We start from the raw sequence: 24,520 nt of genomic DNA on the forward strand, positions 1-24,520 counted from the left end.
GACGGATGTCTTTACACACAATAAATTTTATTCTATAACTCCGGTGAAAAACCTCAACATAAATTTATTTTATTATTAATTAATTTAATATTTATTATAAAAAAAATGTATCATCATCTTGGACACACACTGCCTCTGGTCATACAAAAATTATCTACTTTTGCCTTCCTTACGGCTATTAAAAGTTTGCTTTTAAACCGATTTTCAACAAGTATTTTTCATTTCTCTCTCTTAATTACAATTTATTCATCATATCACTATATTGTATTGATTAATGTTTGGAAATAATATTTTAATAAACTTCAATTTAATTGTTTACTTGTAGTTTCCCACAAAAATCCATTGAACGAAGCGGTTCGACCCAATATGACATTGCCGCACCGCCGGGCTCCACAACATCCGGCTCCACAATGTCAACGGATTGTGGTGGCTACGTTTACCTGCAGCAACACTATATACCCTCGAGCTCTTCCAGTGCTGCTATAAATTATCCCGTCATGCCACAATCTCACATGATTTACCAGCAACAGCATCCACAACAGTATGCAACCTCGTGCCATCAACAGCAAATCGCACATCAACCAGCAACAGCGGGAGCTGGTGAGTTAGGCAAAACTTAGCAATAACTGTATGCACACACACACACACATACATGCGTATAATGAAATTGGCAAAAACAAACGCAACTACAATAAAACAAAACATTATCTATTGTATGAGTTTAATATACGAGTCTATCTTGCGAAGTACATAAGAGTACAATAGCCTTTGCGTACGAGTATCACACTCAAAAACGCAAATATATGTGCAGGTATACATATGTGTGTGTATATGTGTACACTTATTTGAATATTCGTTCATTTAGCCTTCTATGCGACTACTGATATTACAGCTTAATTATCTTTTCGTTTTCCTGCAATTGTGTTTTTGTTTTGATTTTCTCACAGGTGGTATGCATCATGGCCAGCATGTGAGCTTACATCACCAGCATCATCATCATCATCTACTGCATGGCCATCATCATCACCACGGTGGTGCCGTTGTGATTGCAGGCAGTGGTGTTGGCACTGGCATGGGCGGGAGTGCAGGGGGTATTGGTGGCGGTGGTCCAGGTAGCACTTCACCATCGGCAATGCAGCAGAATATGCACAAGAAGAATTCCATACGAAATGGCAGCGATGTGCTAAAACGTGCACGTGCACAGACAGCGTAAGTTTTATTGTCTTTTTCCTTGTGTATTTATTTATTTACATATTTATGATTAAAACGGTAAACTAATAGAATTAAAAGTAATAGCTGGTATGGCCTCCATCTCTGTTGCCAAGTTGGTTGGTTCTTCATTAGCGCCACGACCCGGATGTATATCCGGTCAAGGACTGCAACAGCATTCCCCAAACATTTATGCCGAATGTTTATGCACTGCATGAACAACAACAATGGTATCCATATAAGCTTATTATAAAAATAATTTGACTTTTTAGACCAATAAATTCTACTCTTTCAAATAATCAGAGAATAATTTCATATTTTATTCAGTTTTGTAAAAATATAGCTAAGAATAGTGAATAGTTTGAATATTGCATTGATGTTATCCCCTAAATACGACGCCATATGCTCCAATAGGAGTTAAAGGAAAAATAATAATTTAGTACGAGGTTGATAAGAAAAACACAATGCATTTTATTATTCAGTATAGTCTCCCTGAACATCAATAACTTGTTCCAACGAGATTCCAGTTTATGAGTTCGATCCCTGAAGAGCTGCAAAATACGCTTCCATAGCTGTTGTGACCTCATCATTTGATGAAAAACGCTTTCCACGCATGAATTTTTTAGGTGTGTAAGTAAATGGAAGTCGCTAGGGACAAAATCTGCTGTATACGGTGGATGATCCAACAATACTAGACTTTACTGGACTTTTACCATTGTGAAAATGCTCTTGTGACACGGTGCATTGTCCTGTTGAAAAATAATTTGTTTCTTTTGCCAACTGGGTATTTGATTTTGGTCATGATTTTTTTCCTTCAGCTGGTCTAAAAGGTTACAATAATATTCAGGACTTATTGTTTTACTAGTTTCCAAGTAATTCACAAACAAAATTCCTTTCACATTCGAAAAAAGTGATGCAAAGAACTTCGTGGCCGATTTCTGGACACTAACTTGCCGAAGAACCAGGTTCACACAACTCTTTGACCTCTTGTTTTGATTTAGGATCATGATGATAAACACAAGTCTCATCCATGGCGGTGCATCTATGCAAAAAATCCACTTTGTCCTTTCGAATACGGAGAAAGTCACATTCAAATGTATTTTTGTTCCCTTGTTAACGAATGTGGCACCCTTTGTGCACAAAGCTTTCTGAAACTCAATACTTCAGTCAAAATATTGCTTACACTGCCCAATGAGATGCTTGGGGCTTCTACTAAATCTCTTTCAGTCACTCGATGATTTTCTGATAGATATCCTGTATTTTTTCTATGATTTCTGATGTTGTTGCTTTTGGACGTCCTCGACGTGGCTCGTTTTCATAGCTTGTACGTTCACGTTTAAATTCAACAAAACATCTGCCAACTGTTCTTATTGATGTCGAAAAGTCCTTATACACTTTCAACATTCGTTTATACATTTCCTACGCTTTTAAACCTCCCAAAAATATAATAAAAATTCAATCACTGCACGATACTTGATTTTTTCCATTGTAGAAAATACTGTGACACGTCGATACTAAATGGCTTGTAAACAAAGAATGGATTGACAGATTCAAATGGAACTACATATACGTTTAAATGAAGAGTATACCAATATAACAAAAAAAAATTTAGCCTAGTAGCAATGCCCTCTTTTATCAAACCGCAAGACTTATTGAACAACCTAGTAAATGCCCCCTGAATTTTTTCCTTGGCCAAAAACCAAGTATTTAAAAATATTCATTTTGGAGGTCTGGGTTGGGTTGGCAACCAAGTAATTGCGATTTTTTTTTTAGAAAATCAAAGACAATTTAACTAAATAACTTTATTCTGTAATGTATTACCCATTTTGATCAATGACCTTTTGCCATCTTTCAAGCAGCATCATAATCCCACGTTCATAAAACTTCTGGTTTTTATTAGCAAAAAACTGAATCAGGTACGATTTGACATCACCATCATTATTGAAATATTTTACTATTCAACGATCGAAACAAAACGTAATCAGATGGTGCAAGGTCAGGACTATATGGTGGATGTGGCAAAACGTCCCAACCAAGCTCCAATAATTTTGATACTTTTTCGATTTGTCAATTCGGGCCGTTTTTCTGCAACTGCATTGTTTAATTTCGTTAGTTGTTCAATGTAGTCATCAGAATTGATCGTTCGGTTGGGTGATGAGAGTTCAAAGTAGACAATTTCTTTGTAATCCCACCAAACTGATATCAGCTTTTGATGTTGTTTGAGTTGGTTCACCTAGCCTGTTCCACGATCTTTTCCGCTTGATATTGTTGTAAACAACCCATTTTTCATCGGCAGTTATAAGTCGTTTTAAAAATGGATAATTTTCATTACGTTTCTTTAGCAAATCGCAGCTGTTAATGCGTTGCGATAAATGCGTTTCTTTCAGTTCGTGAGGAACCCATGTATTTAGTTTTTGAACATAGCCAAGTTATTTTAAGTTATTTTCAATGCGTGTATGTAATACATGAAGCTTCTCTGCAATCTCACGAGTTGTACTGTAACGATCCGAATCGATTATTACTTTGATTAGGGCGTCATCAACTTCAACTGTACGATCAGATCGTTTTTCATGTTTGAGTAAAAAATCAAATTAATAAAGCCTAGTTGATTATAGTTGCACATTTGTGAAGAGTAATTAAAAGAGAGGATTGAATAATATCGACCTGTAAATATTGTATAACAAATTTTCGGAAATGTGAATTTTTCCCATGGTAATTCACTAGTAATTTTCAAAGCGTTGGATGGCGGTAAGGGTAAATATTAAAAAACTGTTAAATAGGTGCTTCATTTTTTTGCGCATAGAATAAATTTCGGGGGTAACATCAAGAAAAAACATGTTTTTTGGGCCATGCTATTGTACGTACATGCATACATAAATATATATCCAGACATATTATTTTTGTACTAAGCCAAATTTATTAATAATTTGTTTTGTCGCTTCAATCATATTGATAATAATATTTTTAAATAAAGTTATATTTGGGGTAATTTGAAAATATAGCACACATTGCAGAACTTTTGTGAGTATTATTTGCGTCGCAATCAAGTCCAAAAAAAAACAAGATAATAAATAATCAATATCATATTAATTAAAAACAAGTATACTAGGTGTGGCTATTCACTTAGGAGAATAACGCTGCTAAAGAAGAATGACGCAAGCGTCGATAGTCAACGATTTAGTTTGAAGCCTTCTCCTCCGAACGCGGTATCTTCCGCTTCTATAAACAAATCATTACGAGTATAGCCAATATTATTTTTTTCCGAAAAATATTTTGTGAAAACCCAGCAACTGAAGCAACGGATTCCAATAGAAAAAAAATTTTTGTTGTTGTTGTTGTTATTGTAGCCGTAACTTTGCCCTGTCAGTGTAGTGTAAATCAAAAAATTGGTAATCTGGTTCGATCTACCACATTCACTGGGTCCCTGAAGGTCAAGCTATTAGTCAACATTACTGTCTTCACGTTCTTGCTGAACTTCGTGGCTGTATGAAAATTGTAATGAGTAAGCATGTATGAAGTCAAAATTTAGAAATTAAGTCTTCTGCAGCCTTTCTGATAGTTAATTTGCAGTTATTGATCAACTTTTCCTTCATTTCTCTTCTTATAAGCCTTCATGCCACTTGTAAACGGCTGCTTTCTTTAGAGTATCATTACCGAAATGGTTTCCCAACATTTCTAAGGTTTTCGCACCATTGAGCCCATCATTTTTATCGCAAAACTTAATACAAATTCGTTGTTACAAATTTAAATTCATTTTTAAAACTGTAAAAAAAAATAAAAAACACGCACAGAGGTAGATGTACTCAAGATGGTGTAACTTTTGGAAATGTCAAGCAATGGCGATAAAATTTTGGCAGGAATGTTAATCACAGATGTGGCAACCTAGCAAAAGGAACAGAACTCAAATCAGACATGGAGAGTAACCTTGTGAGTTTATTATGGAGCGAAAACCCACAGTTTCTATCTGATTTAAAAGAAAAAAACATAAATAAACCGAAAACACCTAGTTTTGGTCTACCCTGTATTTCACACCTGTTTTATATTTTAGCAAAGAAAAAACAAAGATATCTTAGCCCTAAGCTTAAGCTTATCAGCCTAAAATACTTTATACTGATACGATTGTTATTTACGGCTCCAAATACTCAAGTAATTTCTATGTCTCGTTATGGCTTATTAATACAATAGGAACTCAAGGGGGGAAAAAGTATTCAAGTAAAATATTTTGAATACCTACTTTTATTTTTACAATTTTACAATTGATTTGCTATGTTACGATAAGATTTGCCATTTCTAAGAACTTAATTGGAATATTTTTAATACCTACTTTTATATATTGTTTTATAATTTTTGTATTTTAATAATATGCTTCATACCTTTATTTGCATCCTTTAAGATTTTCACAAATATGCCTAGAATTTAAAGTTCATACAACAACCGTAAATGTATGTGAAGGTTTCCGTAAGAATGACATTGCTCTGATACAGCAGTTTGATAAGATACCATTTTCAACAAAAGCATTTATCTTATCTCACCCAACCAAAGTACAACCATAAACAAGCAAAAAATTTCACACAGATGAGCGAAAGCATACTCGCACACAAACATGTATATGTAGTTGTGCATGTGTTGATGACCCTCAGAGAAATCTATTGGAATTGAAGTGTGAACTTATGACCAGTTCATACGCCTTCTCTTTGCCAAATGGACAACTGGTAAATCTTGAAACCAGCAACTTATTTCCTCAGAAACAGTAGTCAACTCAAGAATCTGCAGTCATAAAATACGGAGAAGCCGCATTTTTTGTCTTTACTTGTATTTATTGGCTTTGTTTGAAGCTGTTACATTCCAAAGACAATTTTCGCTACACCCAATATGAACAGCCGAGTGCTTCGCCATCAAAAATAAATGTTATTGGGTTTTTCCATAGTAACACAAGAAATTAGCAACTCTGCCGAAGCGTTGACACTTTCTCGTTCATGAGCTCGTCTAATAGCCTAAATAGACGGCGGCGTTAGTTTGATGAAAATTGTAGTGTGACAGACGGTTGTTACGCGGATTAGTGAACAGCTGATATGCTTATTGTATGGTTTTGTCAGTAAAAGATGGACCGCAGGCAACAAATGCGGATATTAGCTGCCCTCATACTAAAAATAATTATTTAAAATATCAAAACAACTAATGGAATTTCAAACGTGTTAAAGCAAACTAGCATTGACTCCAGTCTTTCTTTTTCTTCTCTTTGAAAGCTTCATTATTTTTCATTCTCAATATATATTAACTGTCATTTTTCGGCAGTGTGACCATCGAAAACTCTTCAAATCCGCTTAAACTATGAGAATTAAGTATAGTTGTCAATCCGCATTAGTTACACTGAGTTCCTGGGATAATTTAGAATTAAGTCGTTAACCCCGATTAATGCCACCGTCTGTGTAGGCTATAGAAAAGTCTCGACACTTTCAATTAATCAATGCATAGAATAAGTTGTTCTTATAAGGATGTATGCAAACAACTTTGTGCAAAATTTGCCTAAATGCAGACTGAAAGAATCCCAATTTATATGGGGAACGTAGTGAGGCTCGCACGAGTTGATATACCAGCAATTCAGAATTTCGGTGGTAATTTTTAATAATAGTTTTCAAATGTTGCTTGTTAGTACTGTTTTTTTTTTTATGAATGAAACCCTCTTTACTATTATTCAGCCACAAAATTCTTACGCGTTTTTAGAACTTCTCTACAGGGTATTCTCTCACAATCACTTGTTTTGCCTGTATTGTATTCCAGTCTCGCTGTGGGTGTGCGTACGTCAGATGTTTTGTGACGCGCACGAAAGTTAAATTGCAAATTTTCATTTTTAACTTGTGCTCAGTTCCGAAAGTTTCTAGAGCCCTGTTGTTGGCTTGTCAGTTCTAGCAAAAGTGTACGTAGTGGCTAACACAGACAGCAGCTCTTAAAAGCCCCACAATCGGCAAACATGCCATAAACTACGTGTTATTTGGCATATTATAGTTGCTTGTAAACGATTTCCAATTTTCTAAACGCTTTTTTTTTCAAATTTACATACATATTTACCAATATACGTGCATATGTATGTAGGTAGGTGTATTTGCTACTTGTAATGTAATATTTACGTGATTGCATGTTATGCAATTCCAATTCAGACATTTTGTTTTCATGTCGCACCTATTGGTGTACACACACACATACATACATACTTATTTTTCGTCTATTATCTTTTCATCTGCCATTACAGATACGAGCTCTCACAAGATTTGTTGGAGAAACAAATTGAACTATTGGAGCGTAAGTACGGTGGCGTGCGGGCACGTAATGCTGCCGTAACAATACAGCGCGCCTTCCGTCATTATATGATGGTGAAAAAATTCGCCTCAATTACCGCAATGGCCAAAGCTGAGAAGCGTCTTAGTCGCCGTGTACTTATAGTGTCTGGTGGCGGCGGTGGTGGTGGTATTGGCGCCGACGATGGACCTGCTTCCAACTCATCACTGTCCTCGGCATATGGCAGTGCAACTGAATCTCAGCTGGATATGATACAGCAACAACAGCAGCAACAGCAAATACAAGCACAACAGTCACAAACACAACAACAGCCGCGCGTTACCATCTTGGCTGGTCCACCGGGTAGTGTAGGTGCTGCATCTATGCCCATTGTCTCGTCAAATGCCATGTCGTCGCGCACACCACCCACGCGGTCACTATCGATGCGCGAGCGTCGTCAGCAGGATGGGAGCCCCATTCCACGCAGTCAGTCAGGTGAGGAGCTATTAAAAAATAGTTAAAGAGCAATAAGGAAAATTTTTAAATTTAAATATCCTTAATTAATTTCATTTGACCTTATTATGAAATATAAAGTAACTATACGGCCGAATGGGTTGACGGTAATCACACCATTCGGAAGTGCGTAGGCTCGAATATCCGAGCATGAAACACCAAAAATTAAATACAAAGTTTTTTGTAACAGCGGTCACCCCTCGGCAGGCAATGGCAAAGCTCCAAGTGTATTTCTGTCATGAAAGTGCTCTTCATAGGCTTAAAACTGTAGAACCTTCCAGGAGGAGGTGCTCTGCCAAACACCGAACTGAAGTGCACGCGCCAATTGTATATATATATATATACATAATTTATTAAGGATTGCCGCGAACTATATCGGAAACACTTCTTAATCTCGCGGAATTTTTGGTTAGACGCCACGCACTTCGGTATTATCAGTTTTCGTGTTTGAAGCATTTTTCGGGTTTTTAAGATATCCAATCTGGTTTGCAATACAAAATATGCTTACTGGCCCACATATTAGTTTTAAAAAATGGTAAAAATGGCTTTGGTACTGAGTCTTTCTCTTCTTTCATAGCGTTACAACGCGGGGTGCGTCAAAGCTTCCTTCAAAATGCTCCTCCAAAGCGGTCTATCTTGAGCTGTTGCTTCGTAGTTACGTATTCCCAGCTTCTTAAGATCGTGTTACACTGAGTCTATCCAACGGTTCCTCGGTCTGCCTTTGGCCTTCACGCTCATTAGCTTTCCTATCAAGGCTTTCTTCACGGTACAGTCAACAGGCATACGGATCACATGACCTAGCCATCTTATGCGCTGCGCTTAAGCAAAACGCTCAGCTGTCTCGTTCTGAGTTAGATCGTTCAGTTCAGAGTTCAATCGGATTCTATAGGTACCATCATCCATTCTTATTGGGCCAAAGATCTTTCTTAAAACTTTTCTTTCCATGCGAGCAATCTGAGCACAATCATCAACCTTAAGAGTCCATACCTCACAACCATATGTTAGGGTTGGTCCAATAAGAGTCTTGTACATAGTAAACTTTATAGCTTTAGACAAAAGTCGGGACTTGAACAAGTTAAGGTGGGCGTAATATGCTTTGTTGGCGGCGTTGATGCGATCCCTGACAGCGGAAGTTGAATCACTGCTACATGCGAACATAGCTCCTAGGCACTTAAAATGCTGCACTGCTTCAAAAGTATAGGCTCCCACATGGAAATTTGGCATCTGAGTCAATCGGGATTCAATTTTATTTTGAACTATTATACGGCGGCCGCCGTAGCCGAATGGGTTGGTGCGTGATTACCATTCGGAACTCACAGAGAGGTCGTTGGTTCGAATCTCGGTGAAAGCAAAATTAATAAAAATATTTTTCTAATAGCGGTCGCCCCTCGGCAGGCAATGGCAAACCTCCGAGTGTATTTCTGCCATGAAAAAGCTCCTCATAAAAATATCTGCCGTTCGGAGTCGGCTTGAAACTGTAGGTCCCTCTATTTGTGGAACAACATCAAGACGCACACCACAAATAGGAGGAGGAGCTCGGCCAAACACCTAACAGAAGTGTACGCGCCAATTATTTATTTATTTTTTTTTTTATTTATTATACATATAAAAAATGTGGGATTTACTTTATTCCCTTAATTTATTTTTATTATTTATTTATTTTATTTTAATTTTTTAACTATTCTCTCGTATGTATTGGTATTTGTATTTGCGTACAAGCTTTCTGACATATCCTTTTTGACCACTTTTAGGTGCCTCCTCGGTTCCCATTGGCGGTGGCGGCTCCTCCGCCTCTTCAACATCTTCGGGCACACTCGGCTCGGCCGGTTCCACGCATCCACATGTAAATCTACTACATGCCACCGAACCGCATTTCTATGGCAGCCAACATCTGGCCACCCATTACTATCATGTGCCACCACACGAAGCCAGTTACGCCAGCTCGGCGAGCAATTCTCAGTTGGATAGCTCGTTGAATACCTCGTGGGCGAGCGTTGCCAGTGGCACATCGCCACATACCCCTTACTATTCTGCGGCACAGATTTACATGCGACCAAAAGGTGCGCCCGGCAGCACTTCTGCCGAACGGAAAAAGGTACCACCCGAAGTGCCTAAGCGCACCTCCTCCATCGCAGCACAGCAGCATGCGCAACATCTTGCCGCACAACAGCAACACCAACACATGCTAATGATGCGCCAAACACCGCCACCCCCCTCGTTATTGCGCTCGAATGGGCTGTGTAAGAGCGCCGAGAATGGCAGTCTCACATCTGTGCAGAGTTCAGGTAGTGATTCCAGCGTCACATCAGCTGATCGCATTGCAGTGAATAGTGATATTGGTTCAGATCGTTCGAATTCACCACAAACTTGGAAACGCAATACAGCGCTGTCGAGTTCACAACAGTTCGTACACAATGTTGATACGTCAGCAGTCACATTTAGTCTCGCCCAGCCAACAGCTGCCATTGTGGCAGGTAGTGTAGTTTCTGCTGGAGTTGTTGGTGCGCCCAATACAGCGGATGATCATGCCGTGTCATCGCACACAACTGCAGCACAGTACGAACAGCACGACCAGCAGCAGGATCATAACTTGAATGCAACGGCTCCATTGCAGAATTATAAGGTTTCAGAAACGATACGGAAACGACAGTATCGCGTCGGCTTGAATTTATTTAATAAGAAGCCGGAGAAGGGCATCACATATTTGATACGACGTGGATTTCTTGAGAACACACCACAGGGTGTAGCGCGTTTTCTCATCTCGCGGAAGGGTTTATCGCGACAGATGATCGGCGAGTATTTGGGGAACCTGCAGAACCAATTCAATATGGCGGTGTTGAATTGTTTCGCGATGGAGTTGGACCTTTCCGGCATGCAAGTAGATGTGGCATTGCGCAAATTCCAGGCTTATTTCCGCATGCCGGGTGAAGCACAGAAAATTGAGCGTTTGATGGAGGTGTTCTCGCAGCGTTTCTGCCAGTGTAACCAGGACATAGTTGGACGACTGAGATCATCAGATACGGTGAGTGAAAATTAATTTTGCTGAAATTGAATATGAACTTCTTCATTACAATCTCTTTACATTGCAGATCTTTGTACTGGCCTTCGCCATCATTATGCTAAACACCGACTTACACACACCAAATCTGAAGCCAGAGCGCCGCATGCGTGTGGAGGATTTCATTAAGAATTTGCGTGGAATTGACGATTGTCATGACATCGAAAAGGATATGCTTGCTGGCATTTATGAGCGCGTGAAGGCTAATGAATTCAAACCGGGAAGTGATCATGTGACACAAGTGATGAAGGTGCAGGCCACCATTGTGGGCAAGAAGCCCAATTTGGCGTTGCCACATCGTCGCCTCGTCTGCTATTGTCGCCTCTATGAAATACCCGATGTAAATAAGAAAGAACGCCCTGGCGTACATCAGCGCGAAGTTTTCCTCTTCAACGATCTGCTGGTGATTACAAAGATATTTAGCAAGAAAAAGTCATCCGTGACCTACACGTTCCGCAACAGTTTCCCGCTATGTGGCATGGTTGTCTCACTGCTTGACGTGGCCAACTATCCATTTTGCATACAACTTTCGCAAAAGGTTGACGGCAAAATATTGATCACATTCAATGCGCGTAACGAGCACGATCGTTGCAAGTTTGCCGAGGATCTAAAGGAGTCCATAAGCGAAATGGACGAGATGGAAGCGTTGCGTATCGAAGCCGAGCTGGAACGACAGAAATCGGCGCGCAATCGCACAGCCGGGAGTTCTGAGAATCGTGACAGTGGCGTAGCTGACGTAGAGGTGGGCGCCTATCAGGCAACACCTGCAGGCGAATTAGCACCAAACGCGAACGACGCAGCGCAACAATTGAAACGGAGTGCGCTCAGCAACAGTCTACTCGATATGCACGAGCAATGTAAGTTTTTTGCTTTACAAATATAAATACACGCCAACTAATGCAATTCAATTTTTCAACAGTTGGCAACGAGAAGCCACAACGGCGTGGTAGTGTCGGTTCTTTGGACAGCGGCATGTCTATCTCCTTTCAATCGACCACCACTAGCAGCGCATCGCGCGAAAATGCTGCCGTCATTGCAGCGGCCGCCAATGCAGCAGCGGCCAAAATGCGCTTCAATTTGCCTACCGGCACCGCAGTAGCAATGGGCGGCAATATGAGCGCTGCTATCGTTTATCCCAATGCTTCCAGCTCGTATTCGCATGCTGCAGCAGGCTTTGTCAGCCAACCGCATGCTATACTCATGCAACAACAATTGGCAGCTCAGCAACAGCAACAGCACCTACAAAGCATGCAACAACAGCAGGTGCATGCCGCTATGCAGGGCTCAATGACAGGACGAGTGCCGGGTAGCGGGCGCGAGCGTAAATTATCCCGTTCCGATGAAAGTGGACGTTCCACCGAAGTGTAAAAAGTGAAAGAGTAGAGAAACGCGACGGACCAAAATAAATGCACGCATACGTACGTGTGCGTTAGGGGAAGAGAAAAATTTTATTTTAGTGTGCGCATTTGAGCGGATGCAGAAAAGTTGCGTAAAGTAAAAGTTCAGTTTTTTATTTGTTTCGCTTAGCGTTACGTTTCGAGAGAAGAAAATAAGCTTTTGTTACGTTATTTCTTTTGTCGAACTGCTTATTCGTTTGACTAATTTCTAAAGTGCGAATGCGTGAAAATAAAAATGTTTAATGTTTCACATGTAAAGCAAAAAAAAATCAAATTTACAATTACTTTTGATCACAAGTAAGCATGGAATCATAACGATTTCGCTCTTCCAAAGAAACAGCAACAAAATATTATAGGTTAAAAAGTCTTAATTGTTATTGCATTTCTGTGACAATTATGCCTACGCTAGTGGAACAGTCAGGGTTAACACCCGGCCAAGAACTTTGACTCTAGCAGCATGCCACAAAAATGTATGTCTAATGTTGTATACTGGTACTACAACTGAAGCGATGGCTTAGCAAAACTTTTCTCTATTCTAGGAGTCTTACAAGTGGATTTCGATTGAACGTTTATTTTTCCAATGGCAGTTTAGTTTGCATTACTCTTTAAGCTATCGTAACTTCTGACCAAATCCTGTCACAAAACAGAGTAACAGATCTTATTTTTTTGGTTTAAAACCTTTAATTTTGGATAGTTGATAAACTACACGCGTTTGAAATGCTTTTGAATGTATTAACTAGAAAAATTAAATAAAAAATCAGTAATAAAGGAAATATAAGTAAATATACATATGTATATAAATTCTTTTTTTTCTAATTCATCATTTTAAAAATATATGTATAAATAATTATTTAAATATTATGTTACTAAAGAAGCACAGGTAAATAAAGCACGAAACGTGTTTTCTGCTTTTCGTTCAGCTAAAATTATCCGGCTTAAAAAAATTGAAGACGCAAAATTAAAAAGAAAAACATGCTTTGAAAAGGGTGACGGTAGGTTTTCTTATGTTTTGTTTTTTGTTTATTTTGTATATATTTTTTGAATAATGAATGTGGCAGGAAATAATTATTGTATGGGAAAAGTTAATAATTTAAAGATAATCGAAATTTTCACTCTACAATAATGATACATTTTGTTTTTCTTAAGTATAAGCACAAAATAAATTTCTTTTAACGTATAATACAGCATTACATGGTACGAATTCTTGATTGAAACATATTATTGATGAATAATGAGCAAGTTGATGATGACATTGAGCAAGAGGTTTATATGTAATATATTTTATGAAATGAAAATTTATAGGAAGATACTGTTGTGATACTATACAGCAAATGAATTTATAGCTGGTTAAATTTTGGTAACTCCGAAAAGGTTTTTTGTTTTTCTTTTTTTTCTTTTGGCGTATTTCTTTTATAGCATAATTTATGGTACACGAACTTATAAACTTATTCATACCATGTAAATCTCGCTAAGACCGTTGAATATTTTTTTTGTATTAAAATTATATATATATATTAATATAAACGTTCTGTTTATTTTTTCTATATATGAAAGTTCATTTTTTTGTTTTTAATAATGTGCAAGCACTAAAGTTCACTATACTTACTGCAACCAACTGGGGTGAACTCCGATGCGAAATTATTGATGGCAAAAAAAACACTTCGCACAAAATCCTGTAACTTGTCAAATTCTTAAACACAATTTTCTGTTTTATATAAATCCAAATAAGCTAAATCCAAAACAGCTCACTGTTTTCCCTGTTGGCAATTGCGATTACAAAATACTTCCAGCAAGAATTTGCAGCTTCGCCTCTATATGAAATTTCTCTTTGCTCTCTCAATTTTCTCCTCCATCTACTTGTTTTTTGACTACACAAAAACTAAACCATAACTAATTTGTGATTAAGAATTGAACTATTTTCCGTATGCATATGACAACGAGGAAGAGCAGCTGATGTCTGCGTTGTCGCTGACTGCGGGCGTAAGTAAGCGCAAAAGTTCGGCGGTTATGTTCTAGATACCTTTACATACAAACTCTCCACTCGTGACTAATTACAGATTGCGTGGCTATTTACAACAGATTCAGAAGCGGTGTTGCTCTGTTCTTCCAACTACTAAATAAATTCTGTGAATCTGATTAATTGAGTGAACGATTGTTATAATGTTCAAAAAAAAATCAAATATGAATATTCCCTTTTACTCAGCTATACATATGTATGTATATGTGCGTGTGTATTTCGTGCAGAAAGTAAATGAAAACCAAAAATCAATCTTGGTAGCGAAAAAGAAAAAATTAATTCGCGAGCATTAAAGAAGAGCAATTGTTATAATTTCATGAATTTATTTGATTTTGTGAGCTCTGGTCAATTTGAATACCTGAAATAGTTTTATTACAGTCAGTAGTAGTGCCAAATGTGTCAATCAAATAGTTGCCGAAAAGTGGTTGCGACTAAGGATCCATTGGACTATCTATGCAATTATGCAGTCAATGAAACTTATTACATATATGTACAAGTATCTTATTCTTGTTACTTTTAGTGTTCTAGAGTAAAGGAAGGTTTTCCAAAAGCGTCATTTTTCAGCTCACGCTGAATACCTGAAAGTACACAATAACTGAAAAAAAAAAAATAATTGCGTTAAGCACAAAACAATTTAAGTTTTCTCTTCCACTTCAGCAAGCAATGAAAGTTTTGTGTTCCATTTTAGCGGAAAAGTTGTATGCACAGTTTTTTTTCTTAGTTTACCGAATATAAGCAAAGGCTGCGGCAAGCTGCTAGAAACTGATTTGTGTTTGAATATTTGCCAAAAATGTAAAACAAATATGTTTTGTTGTTGCGTGTGGTGCCACTTGGAAATATTATACATGTATACATACATATACTTGTAATAATAATGCGCTCGTGTGTTGCATTGATGTTAAGCGTGAATGAAAAAAAATTATATGTATTGTTTTGTATATTCGTTTTATCGTTATTTTATGTGCGTATCAATACATAAATATTTTTTTGTTTTTGAGTTACTTTATTATTGTATCTAATGCATATTATTATTTATTTGTAGTCGTGCGATATAAAATTTGAAAGAGAAAAAACAAAACAAGTCGAAAATATGTTATAGAGAAAAGTAAACCCGACCTCTTTATATGTATGTAGGTATATAAAAAATATGTAACGTTAACATAAAAATATATTTACATATGCGCCAATCGCAAATATTATCAACAAATTAAAAAAATTTAATCTAATCATAATTTGTTTATAAATCTGTCTTTGAAAGTAATACTTTTGTATAAAGCGTCGCGTTTGAGTTAAGCAATAATTTAAAAGATTAATTAAATAATAAAATATAGCAAAACATCTTAAAGCACTATCTACATTTACTATATGTATAATACTAATAAAGATTTCCTCATATACGAGTACATATACATATAATTATTCTAGCGAAAAAAAAAACAAAAAAAAAAAGGTATAGCAAGGAATGAAGCGCGTGTGAAAAGCTTAAAGAAAATAAATAAAACAAATAACAGTAAATAAATTATATGATAGAAATGATTTGAAGCTAAGAATTGCATTTTATTAAGACTCACCTCAACTTCGATTAATGTTCCTTTCCAATATATGTATTAATATATGTACAAGTGCATACATATGTTTCTCCATGTACACATACACAGTAAATAATTTAAATTTAAACATATGAATGTGTATCACTTTTCGATTCTTCTTCTGTACATAGCTAAACGTACATAACAAACGCCCAAACGTATGCATACAGACATACATACATTCTTCAGCGTCACACATACGACTGTGCGTTCGTTTGATGGATTGAAATATTGTTGTAACTAAACTCATCGTACTGTATTCTCTTCTATCTACCACTTACCATTATACCCGTATGTAAATATGAACACTTATTTAATATTATTAGTAATCAATAAACTTGAAAAATATTCACAATAAACAAATTTAAGAAACAGAAAATAAAAATAGTTTGACTAACAACTTAAAGAAACTTTTAACGCGTTTATTCAAACAAAAAAAGAAAATACATATATATACATATATGTATAGCATATATGATGCATGCACATACATATGTGTGTATATGATTATATCGACTCATGTACATATGTATGTGAAAAAGTTGTGGTTATTCAATTTTTTTCGAAAATCAATAAAACTTAATTTTAATTGTGGCAGCAGCTGCAAATTAATAGATAATAATTTAACAAAACAAATAATAATAAACAAAGACTTGGGATTTTAATACTAAATTAATGCTCTGAATAAAATACAATAAAGTATTACAAATGTTTGCGCTTATTATTGGGTTTATATTATTATAATTGTTGCCGCTGGCCAGAACCCAAAGCTGGTTGTTTGCTATTATTTTGAGAGCTTCATTCGTCATCATCATTGTTTCCTTGAATCGTTAGCGGGCATAGGGCACCAACAACACCTAGGCGCCATCTCGTCCGATTACTGGATAACGCTTTCACCAGCTTCTAGCTTAACTCGAGTTGATCCACAGTTCTTTTCCAAGTTGCGCTCGGCCTGCAAGGAGCTCTTCCTTTCGCCTTCTTCGCTTTGTTACCGTCTTCCTTGCGTAAAGTGTGACCAATCCACTTCCGTTTCTGTCTTCTAATCCAAATGTATAGCGGCTTCATGTTTCCTTTTATTTTTGACCAGAAAATTCGGAGCGATTAACAAAAACTTGTAAGCCACTGGTTATAGCGTGGTGATTTGTCAGGTAGAGCAGTACAGCAGTACCGACAGCACATTCGAGTTGAAGAGCCTAACCTCAGGTTGTTGTTTCGCCATACAGAGTACAACATCCCGAATGCCTCTCTGGTTTTTTCGATCCGGGAGCGTATGTCTGCATCCGTGCTCCCACCCGGCGCAACTTTGCTGCCGAAGTAAGTAAATTCCTCCACTAATTTAATAGAATTACCTGCAATCTCAGATGCAGGTAAGATTGCAGATAACCCAATCGGGAGCTTAGAGTATAAGAAATAAAAAATAAATAATAATTGGCGCGTACACTTCTGTTAGGTGTTTAGCCGATGGGTCGAGCTCCTCCTCCTATTTGTGGTGTGCGTCTTGATGTTGTTCCACTAATGGAGGAACCTACAATTTTAAGGGGTAGCACCACTGTAGAAATTTCAAAAAATTGATTTTTTTTTTATAAGCTTAAAAAATTCTTTGAACCTTTTAAAATACAGAACAAAAAGTTTTATACGTTACCGAAGTCTATTTCATAAATATTTTAAGCTTTTAACCAAGCGTTAGTGACTGCTACCTAACGACTTCTCGAAATTTCCAAACTTTAAACGCGTTTTTCTCAAAACACGTTTTCTGAAATTGGCACGCAGCATAACTCAAACAATTTTAAATATTTTTAATCAGGTTTTTCACTACGTCTGTATAATAACCTTCTTAAGAGAAGAGCGTAGGGGATTTTTGATAGATTAATTTAAACGATTGTTATAATTATTTAAGTGCCGTTTTTTTAGTCCAAAATAGAGTTTTTTCCTTCAAATGCTTGCTAATTCCACAAAAATAAATATTTTTTAAATCCCCTACGTGTTTCTCTAGCTATTCTTATCTAGATTAAGAAAAAAAATGTTTCTTTGTTCCAGATTAAAATTTGCACCCTCTGTGCTGCGTGCCGCGGAGCTCTTTCAAGGGAAACCACATTACAAAAATGTCTCCTATGCCGCCATTTTGTAAAATTTTTCGATCAAACTTTGTAGTTTTGTATTTTAGTATATAAGTAATAACTTCCCAAATCAGACTGATTGTTTTACCTTCCCTTCTATACAAAAAAATTCTTTAAAAATCGTGTTTATTTTACGCGTGTACAGTGGTGTTACCCCTTAAGCCGACTCCAAACGACAAATGTTTTTTTTTTGGCAGAAATACACTCGGAGGTTTGCCATTGCCTGCCGAGAGGCAACCGCTATTAGAAAAAACTTTTTCTTCTTTTTGGTTTTTCACCGAGATTCGAACCCACTTCGAACCTGAATTCCGAATGGTAGTCACGCACCAACCCAAACAGCAAAACTTTAAATGTGTTTTTCTCAAAACTATGTTTTTTGAACTGGTAATCCCTGTAACTTAAAAACCGCTTGGTAGATTTCCATAAAAGTTATACTGCTTTTGAAAAACATAAAAAAAATTTTTTTTCAAAATTTTTAGATTTTTTCTAAACAATAAATTTTCGGTTTTTTTTCTCGAAAATCTGAAAAATATTTCCTGAGGCCGCCATAATGTTAATTTTGATCGGGCACAAGATTATCTACTAATAAAACTAGTTGCTATTGTCCGATTGATTTTAGATGAATCTTCAAGGACTTGTGATGATCAACGAAAGGGACTTATAGAGAAACGGGCTCCACACAAACAGCGATAATTTTTACAATTATTAATTTTTTTTTTTTTTTTTTGAAATTTAGCTAAAGTCAAGTCGAAACATGATTTAATAATGCTGAAAGATTAGCCGGAGGAATAAAGCATCAGTCAGTTGAAAAATCATTGGTAAAAAAAAGTGTAGGAAGAAATTGTCGTGTTTAGACTTGCTAAGTGCCATTACATCGAGATGAATTTCAGTAATTATCACAAAAAGAAAAATCTCCTAAATTTTGTTTTATCACTTTTATTTTTTATTGTATTTATTCTTATTGTTTTATTATTATAAATGAATTATTTCCTGAATTTGTATAACTCTTTTTCAATTAATTCTTTAAAAATATTGCCGGCTCCATTGCGAAGTTTAGCTGCGCAGACGTTTAAAGTGTTAATATAAACGCGAAGCAACACGTTGCTGTTCATCGGCTTCCAACTGGGTGCCATTGCAGTTGTCAACTCCCAACCAGATACGAAAAAACTCTAAACTTATTAATAGCGGAATATCGACGGCACGCCGTGCAAACCATCTCAGTTAACTGGACGATGATATACAACTTCACTGAAAACACATCTGGAAGAGCTAGGCGGCATCAATCAGGTGAGACAATGCTTGGCCGGATATAAATACGAGTCTTTGCAGTGATGGAGAACCAACTATAGTGAGAATGTAGGGATCTTCCCCACATGCTTAATGCTGAAATTTTAATTTTATTATAAAAAGCCGCATTAAACACAAAACTTAGATTTTGGACATTTAATTGTAATATTGATAAAGTACATATATATGCTTATGTACATATAACAAAATATAAAAATGTTTAACAATAAAAGCCATCGTAAAGGAATAAAATGGTGCACAACACTTTGAATTTTATTTCCGCCATGCGTTGGCTTAGCTCATTTTGGTGTCATTACCCGCACCATACTCGATAGCATTTCCGCCTGTAGTGGTCCAAATTCGATGCGCTCACCATCGACTGTAAGGATACCCTCATTGTCATATGGTTCTATGCGAAAAGCCGTCACTGGCACCATTTTTATATATTCATTGTTCATTACCGGCACGTGTGTGCCCGAACTCATACCCATCATGAAGTTCAATAGTTGCGAACGACTTATGCCACTGCGTATGATAACTACATAAATGGTGCCATCGTTGAATTTTGCTGGTGGCACAAAAAAACAATCACTACCCAAATGCGTTTGATAAGCTGCATGTACCATTACGAATTCGCCTTCTTCGACTACCCACGATGAAGGTACCGGTTCGTCAAGTGTAGGCGCACTGCCCGTTGGGCCACACAAATGAACACTCAAATTACTAAGCTGTAAACGCGATTCACCGTCGCTATCACCTTCCACACTATGATAAATACTCTCCGAAACGGAATGGTAAGTACTACGACACGAACCAGGTGAGAACCAACTGTCGCAACGCGAATTAACCGATTGATTCAAGGAATTTTGCAGCGAAATAACATCGTAATATTTACTAGCATCGATGCATTCGGTGGATTGAAAACAACCGTTGTTCAGTTTATCCAAACATGTATTACAACTTCTACTATGCTTCAATGGCAGTGGGTCTGCCAGCGATATTGTATCGCTTTCTATGTAAGGATTAATCTTTGGAAGATATGATACTTTGCCGCGATATGTACGTAAACTAATTAGGCGATGTAAGGTCCAAATTGTAAATCTTTGATAGCCAAGCGATCGCAAACGTTCGCTTTCGATGTCAATATCTGAGATAAGGCCCCAACCAATGGAGAGGAAGGAGTAGAGTATCTGAAATATTAAAAACAAAAGTTAATTTTTAACAACTACAAAGCAATTATATAAACAGGTATATAAGAAATTACTTGATTGTGTTGTTGTATTCTCACGACATCCATGGCGATAGACTTCCCGCTCAGCACTGTTAACGTGGCGCCCAAAATTGGCTTTGGTTCGTAGGGCTCTCTAAAAGAAAAAAATTTATGTATCCTGTTTGACTTTCGAAAATAAAATAAATGTGCATTTGTAAGTATTTAAAAGGTTGAATAAAATATCATATGCCGTTTGTACAACCACTGCGCAACTAGTTTCGGTAACGCGCATTTGTAACAAAATGAAGATGACGATATATATAATATATCGACATATAATATATGTACGTACTATACCATAAGTATATATAATATCCACATATCATAAAAGACCTCTTCTTTTTGACGTGATAACGTCTTATAATTCGATTTAACAGGCTGCACGCACGAAAAAATGTGTCGTTACCTTGCTCATTAGTGTTACCTTGCTCATTGCCGTTACCTTGTTCATATGTCGTTACCTTGCTCATTGCCGTTACTTTGCTCATATGTCGTTACCTTGCTCATTGCTGTTACCTTGAATGAACTGCAAGCGAAAGCGCGGAACGAACGACAAAGCAAACGAACGGCAACGTTCGACATCTTGCTCTCTCCTACTTAAGTGAGCGTATATGTGTATGTATATGCGCATATGTACATATATAAATTCACGTATATGTATTTGCATATGCCTTCTTATTGATTATTATTAATTTGATTTACTTGAAGAATTTAAAATAAAACCAAGTTTGTTAATAATACCTGTTGTTTTAATGTTATTATTATTTTTTGATTATGTTATGTTATGTTATGTTATGTTATGTTATGTTATGTTATGTTATGCTATGTTATGTTATGTTATGTTATGTTATGTTATGTTATGTTATGTTATGTTATGTTATGTTATGTTATGTTATGTTATGTTATGTTATGTTATGTTATGTTATGTTATGTTATGTTAAAGTATATTATGTTATGTTAATGTTAACTCATTCTCTATATCCATACAAAATATCTATCAAACAAATAAAATTAAAATTTTCTTTTGAAAAATGCAACCATTCAATTAGTATTTTCTTATGACGTTATCACGTTAAACTATCGTCAGTAAACCGACTTTACAGACAACCTCTTTTTTTCCCAGAGGTTAGAAAGTGGCGAAAAGATGAAGCAACTGGTATATATATATATACAGGGCCGTAGAGAGCATATCCGGGCCCCGGGGAAAAATTGCAAATACGGGCCCTTTCCAATTATGTCTAATTCATATAAATACGTATAATCTCGAGTCCGGGCCCCTCTGAAAACTCCGGCCCCGGGGGAAAAAGTACCCTCCCCCCCTCCCCCCCCTCTCGTCGGGCCTGTATATATATATATATATATATATATATATATATAATTGGCGCGTACACCCTCTTTGGGTGTTTGGCCGAGCTCTTCCCCCTATTTGTGGTGTGCGTCTTGATGTTGCTCCACAAATGGAGGGACCTACAATTTTAAGCCGACTCCAAACGACAAATGTTTTTTTTTTGTGAAGAGTTTTTTCATGGCAGAAATACACTCGGAGGTTTGCCATTGCCTGCCGAGTAGCTGGTATATATAAACACACATATATTGGCAGCGGTGGAATAGAGCTGCATAAAATTACATTGGTTTTTTATCCATGCTCGCTGGCGGCGAATCTTACTCGATAACTTTGTTGTTGCTTTCACAAGCAAATGTTTCGTCAAGTTAGTCGAGCAGAGAGATAGCGAGCAGAGAAGTTGCGAATAGAAGAGGCCTAAAGTAATTATAGAAATGGAAATTGGTTAACAACAACAACCACCTACCATATAACGGTAATAATAAATGCATTCAAGATTTGTATTGCAAAATTTTTAGAAATATTCGTAATCAAAAACTACAACAACAACATCAAAGTCCTTTTGGTTTTTAGGTTGTATTAAAAATATTAATTTAATTTTCCCTTACTCACCCACACACATGCGCCACCGAGCGTGCCAATCCATTTCCCGACCCACATGGCACTATACCCAAAGGTATATTGCGTGCATCCATCCAATCGGCACGCATTAATAAACCATTTAGAATCTCAAAGAACAGGCCATCGCCGCCCACCGCTACAATACCACTATAGTTGTCCAAAATTTTCACGCGCACAAACTCTCGTGCATAATTGGCATGTTTTGTCACATGCAAATCGTACTGTTGCTCTGCTTCATTTAACACTGGCACAACTTGACGATTGAAAATTTCACGCGCCTTACCCGCACCCGATTTTGGATTCAACAAGACCAAAATGCGTCGTTCTTCCGTTCCATTATTGCCTAAACTTCGACCCTTAAATGCTCTCACAGTATGATACCAACGTTCTGCCTCACGCATATTATCGCCAAAAGTGTCAAAGGAACGAAAACGCAGTTTTAATACAGTGCGCTCACGACGTATTATATTGCGAAGGTGTTTTTTATTTAGAATATACGCAAAGACATAGAGATAAGCGCTTGCATCGCCATGTTCATATGACACAGAAGTGGACTTCTTTTTTGTCTCGTCCCCGCTATCACTACGATTGCCGTCCGTCTGCATCGCGTAGCTGCATAGCATGGAGCAAGCGCGCCGATCCTTCTTCACAACAATGCAGCGACTGCCAATAATGTCATCCAAACCGATGAGCTGCTCTCTTGAACTACCATTACTCGATTCGCGTTGCAGTGTAAATCCCTGTCCATTCAATTTGACGCGACACACCTGACCCTTCTTGTCGCTCGTATAGAATATGTCAGTCAACTCTTCAACATCCATGTTGATGTAGATGTTTCAGAAAGGTGCAGCAAGGTAACACCTAATGGAGAAAACGAAAGTATATATAATAAATTAAATAAAATACATTAAATATCAAACTTACAAAATTTACAAGGCAAAGCTTAAATTTGTTATAACAATATTAGTCGGAAGAGACTAGTAGAGAATTGAACGATTTCTTTAAACATTTTCGTACCTATTTGCATGCAAATGCAACTCCTTTGTTGAGTTGCAAGTATATTTGTATGTATTTTGACATTCCAGCCATGCAGCGTACCATTTTCATTAACAACTTGTATCTGTGTATAAAATGCATAATAGTTGTATTATTTTCGGATAATCGATTTATGCAACTCTAAAATATAAATAGTTTCCAAAATATTTTATGAAAACTCATTCGATGTCCTTTAAAATAATCCGTGGCTGAAAGCATGGTATATATGTATGTAGCTAAATAATATGGCAGAACCAACTTGAATACACTATTACATGCTTAACAATTTCATCTATTGATATATTCTTGCAAGTTTGCTCACCAACAGCATATATTTCTTATTTTTCTAAAATTGAATTGTTGTGCAGCATCGTTGTTACTTTCATTTTAGATTGGAAGAGATTATACACTAGCTTTGCATATCCACAGCGGAAGTGTAGGTGACAAAACGCAATCCAAAACGGAAATCGTTAAAAAAAGTGTATATTTGATATTTATTTCACAAGCATCGCTTTATGGTTCACAGCGTTTAATTTTTATATTTGTGTTATTTGCCAATCACCATTTTTCTATTGAACCTGCCTAATTTATTTTTACTAATTTAGAATAGAATCGCAGCTGGACCAGTAGAATCAGTTGATATACAATCCGTGTATGTATGTATGAAAGTTCTCTGTTCGTTTTCTCTAAAAAATTGAAGAGAAAGGAAATTACCAAGAATTGCCTATCAATTTCGCTTTTGCCTCATCGTGCCTTTGTCAAAATCTGCGCTGCCATATTGACCGAATT

The 24,520-nt window shown here is 36.8% G+C and overlaps 2 protein-coding genes across 8 annotated transcripts in view; one reads left to right on the forward strand and one right to left on the reverse strand.

The window, feature by feature from the left end:
- Window positions 1-15,083, forward strand: part of LOC129242914 (uncharacterized) — a 66,041-nt gene extending 50,958 nt beyond the window's left edge. For all 4 annotated transcript variants that reach the window (XM_054879842.1, XM_054879843.1, XM_054879845.1 and 1 more), the window contains exons 3-8: window positions 326-600; window positions 948-1,209; window positions 7,460-7,980; window positions 9,750-11,020; window positions 11,088-11,913; window positions 11,976-15,083. In XM_054879842.1, the coding sequence (XP_054735817.1) occupies window positions 326-600; window positions 948-1,209; window positions 7,460-7,980; window positions 9,750-11,020; window positions 11,088-11,913; window positions 11,976-12,424 (3,604 nt within the window). In that variant the 3' untranslated portion in view covers window positions 12,425-15,083. The remainder of the gene's footprint in view (window positions 1-325; window positions 601-947; window positions 1,210-7,459; window positions 7,981-9,749; window positions 11,021-11,087; window positions 11,914-11,975) is intronic.
- Window positions 15,084-19,604: 4,521 nt separating this feature from the next.
- Window positions 19,605-24,427, reverse strand: LOC129242284 (sphingosine kinase 1). Of its 4 annotated transcripts, none has more exons than XM_054878853.1 (5): window positions 24,054-24,427; window positions 23,705-23,816; window positions 22,688-23,534; window positions 20,728-20,827; window positions 19,605-20,653 (listed from the first exon to the last, which is right to left on the reverse strand). In XM_054878853.1, exons 1-5 carry the CDS (start codon window positions 24,060-24,062, stop codon window positions 19,763-19,765), a joined length of 1,959 nt encoding a protein of 652 aa, XP_054734828.1. In that variant the 5' UTR covers window positions 24,063-24,427; the 3' UTR covers window positions 19,605-19,762. The 4 variants fall into 4 exon arrangements, with proteins under 4 accessions (XP_054734828.1, XP_054734825.1, XP_054734826.1 ...); XM_054878850.1 differs by having other exon boundaries at window positions 22,688-23,557; window positions 23,714-23,816; window positions 24,054-24,426; XM_054878851.1 differs by lacking the exon at window positions 23,705-23,816 and having other exon boundaries at window positions 22,688-23,557; window positions 24,054-24,426.
- Between the last annotated feature and the right edge of the window lie 93 nt (window positions 24,428-24,520).

The sequence above is a fragment of the Anastrepha obliqua genome, chromosome 3 (genome assembly GCF_027943255.1).
Source record: "Anastrepha obliqua isolate idAnaObli1 chromosome 3, idAnaObli1_1.0, whole genome shotgun sequence".
In the NCBI taxonomy this organism is placed as follows: domain Eukaryota; kingdom Metazoa; phylum Arthropoda; class Insecta; order Diptera; family Tephritidae; genus Anastrepha; species Anastrepha obliqua.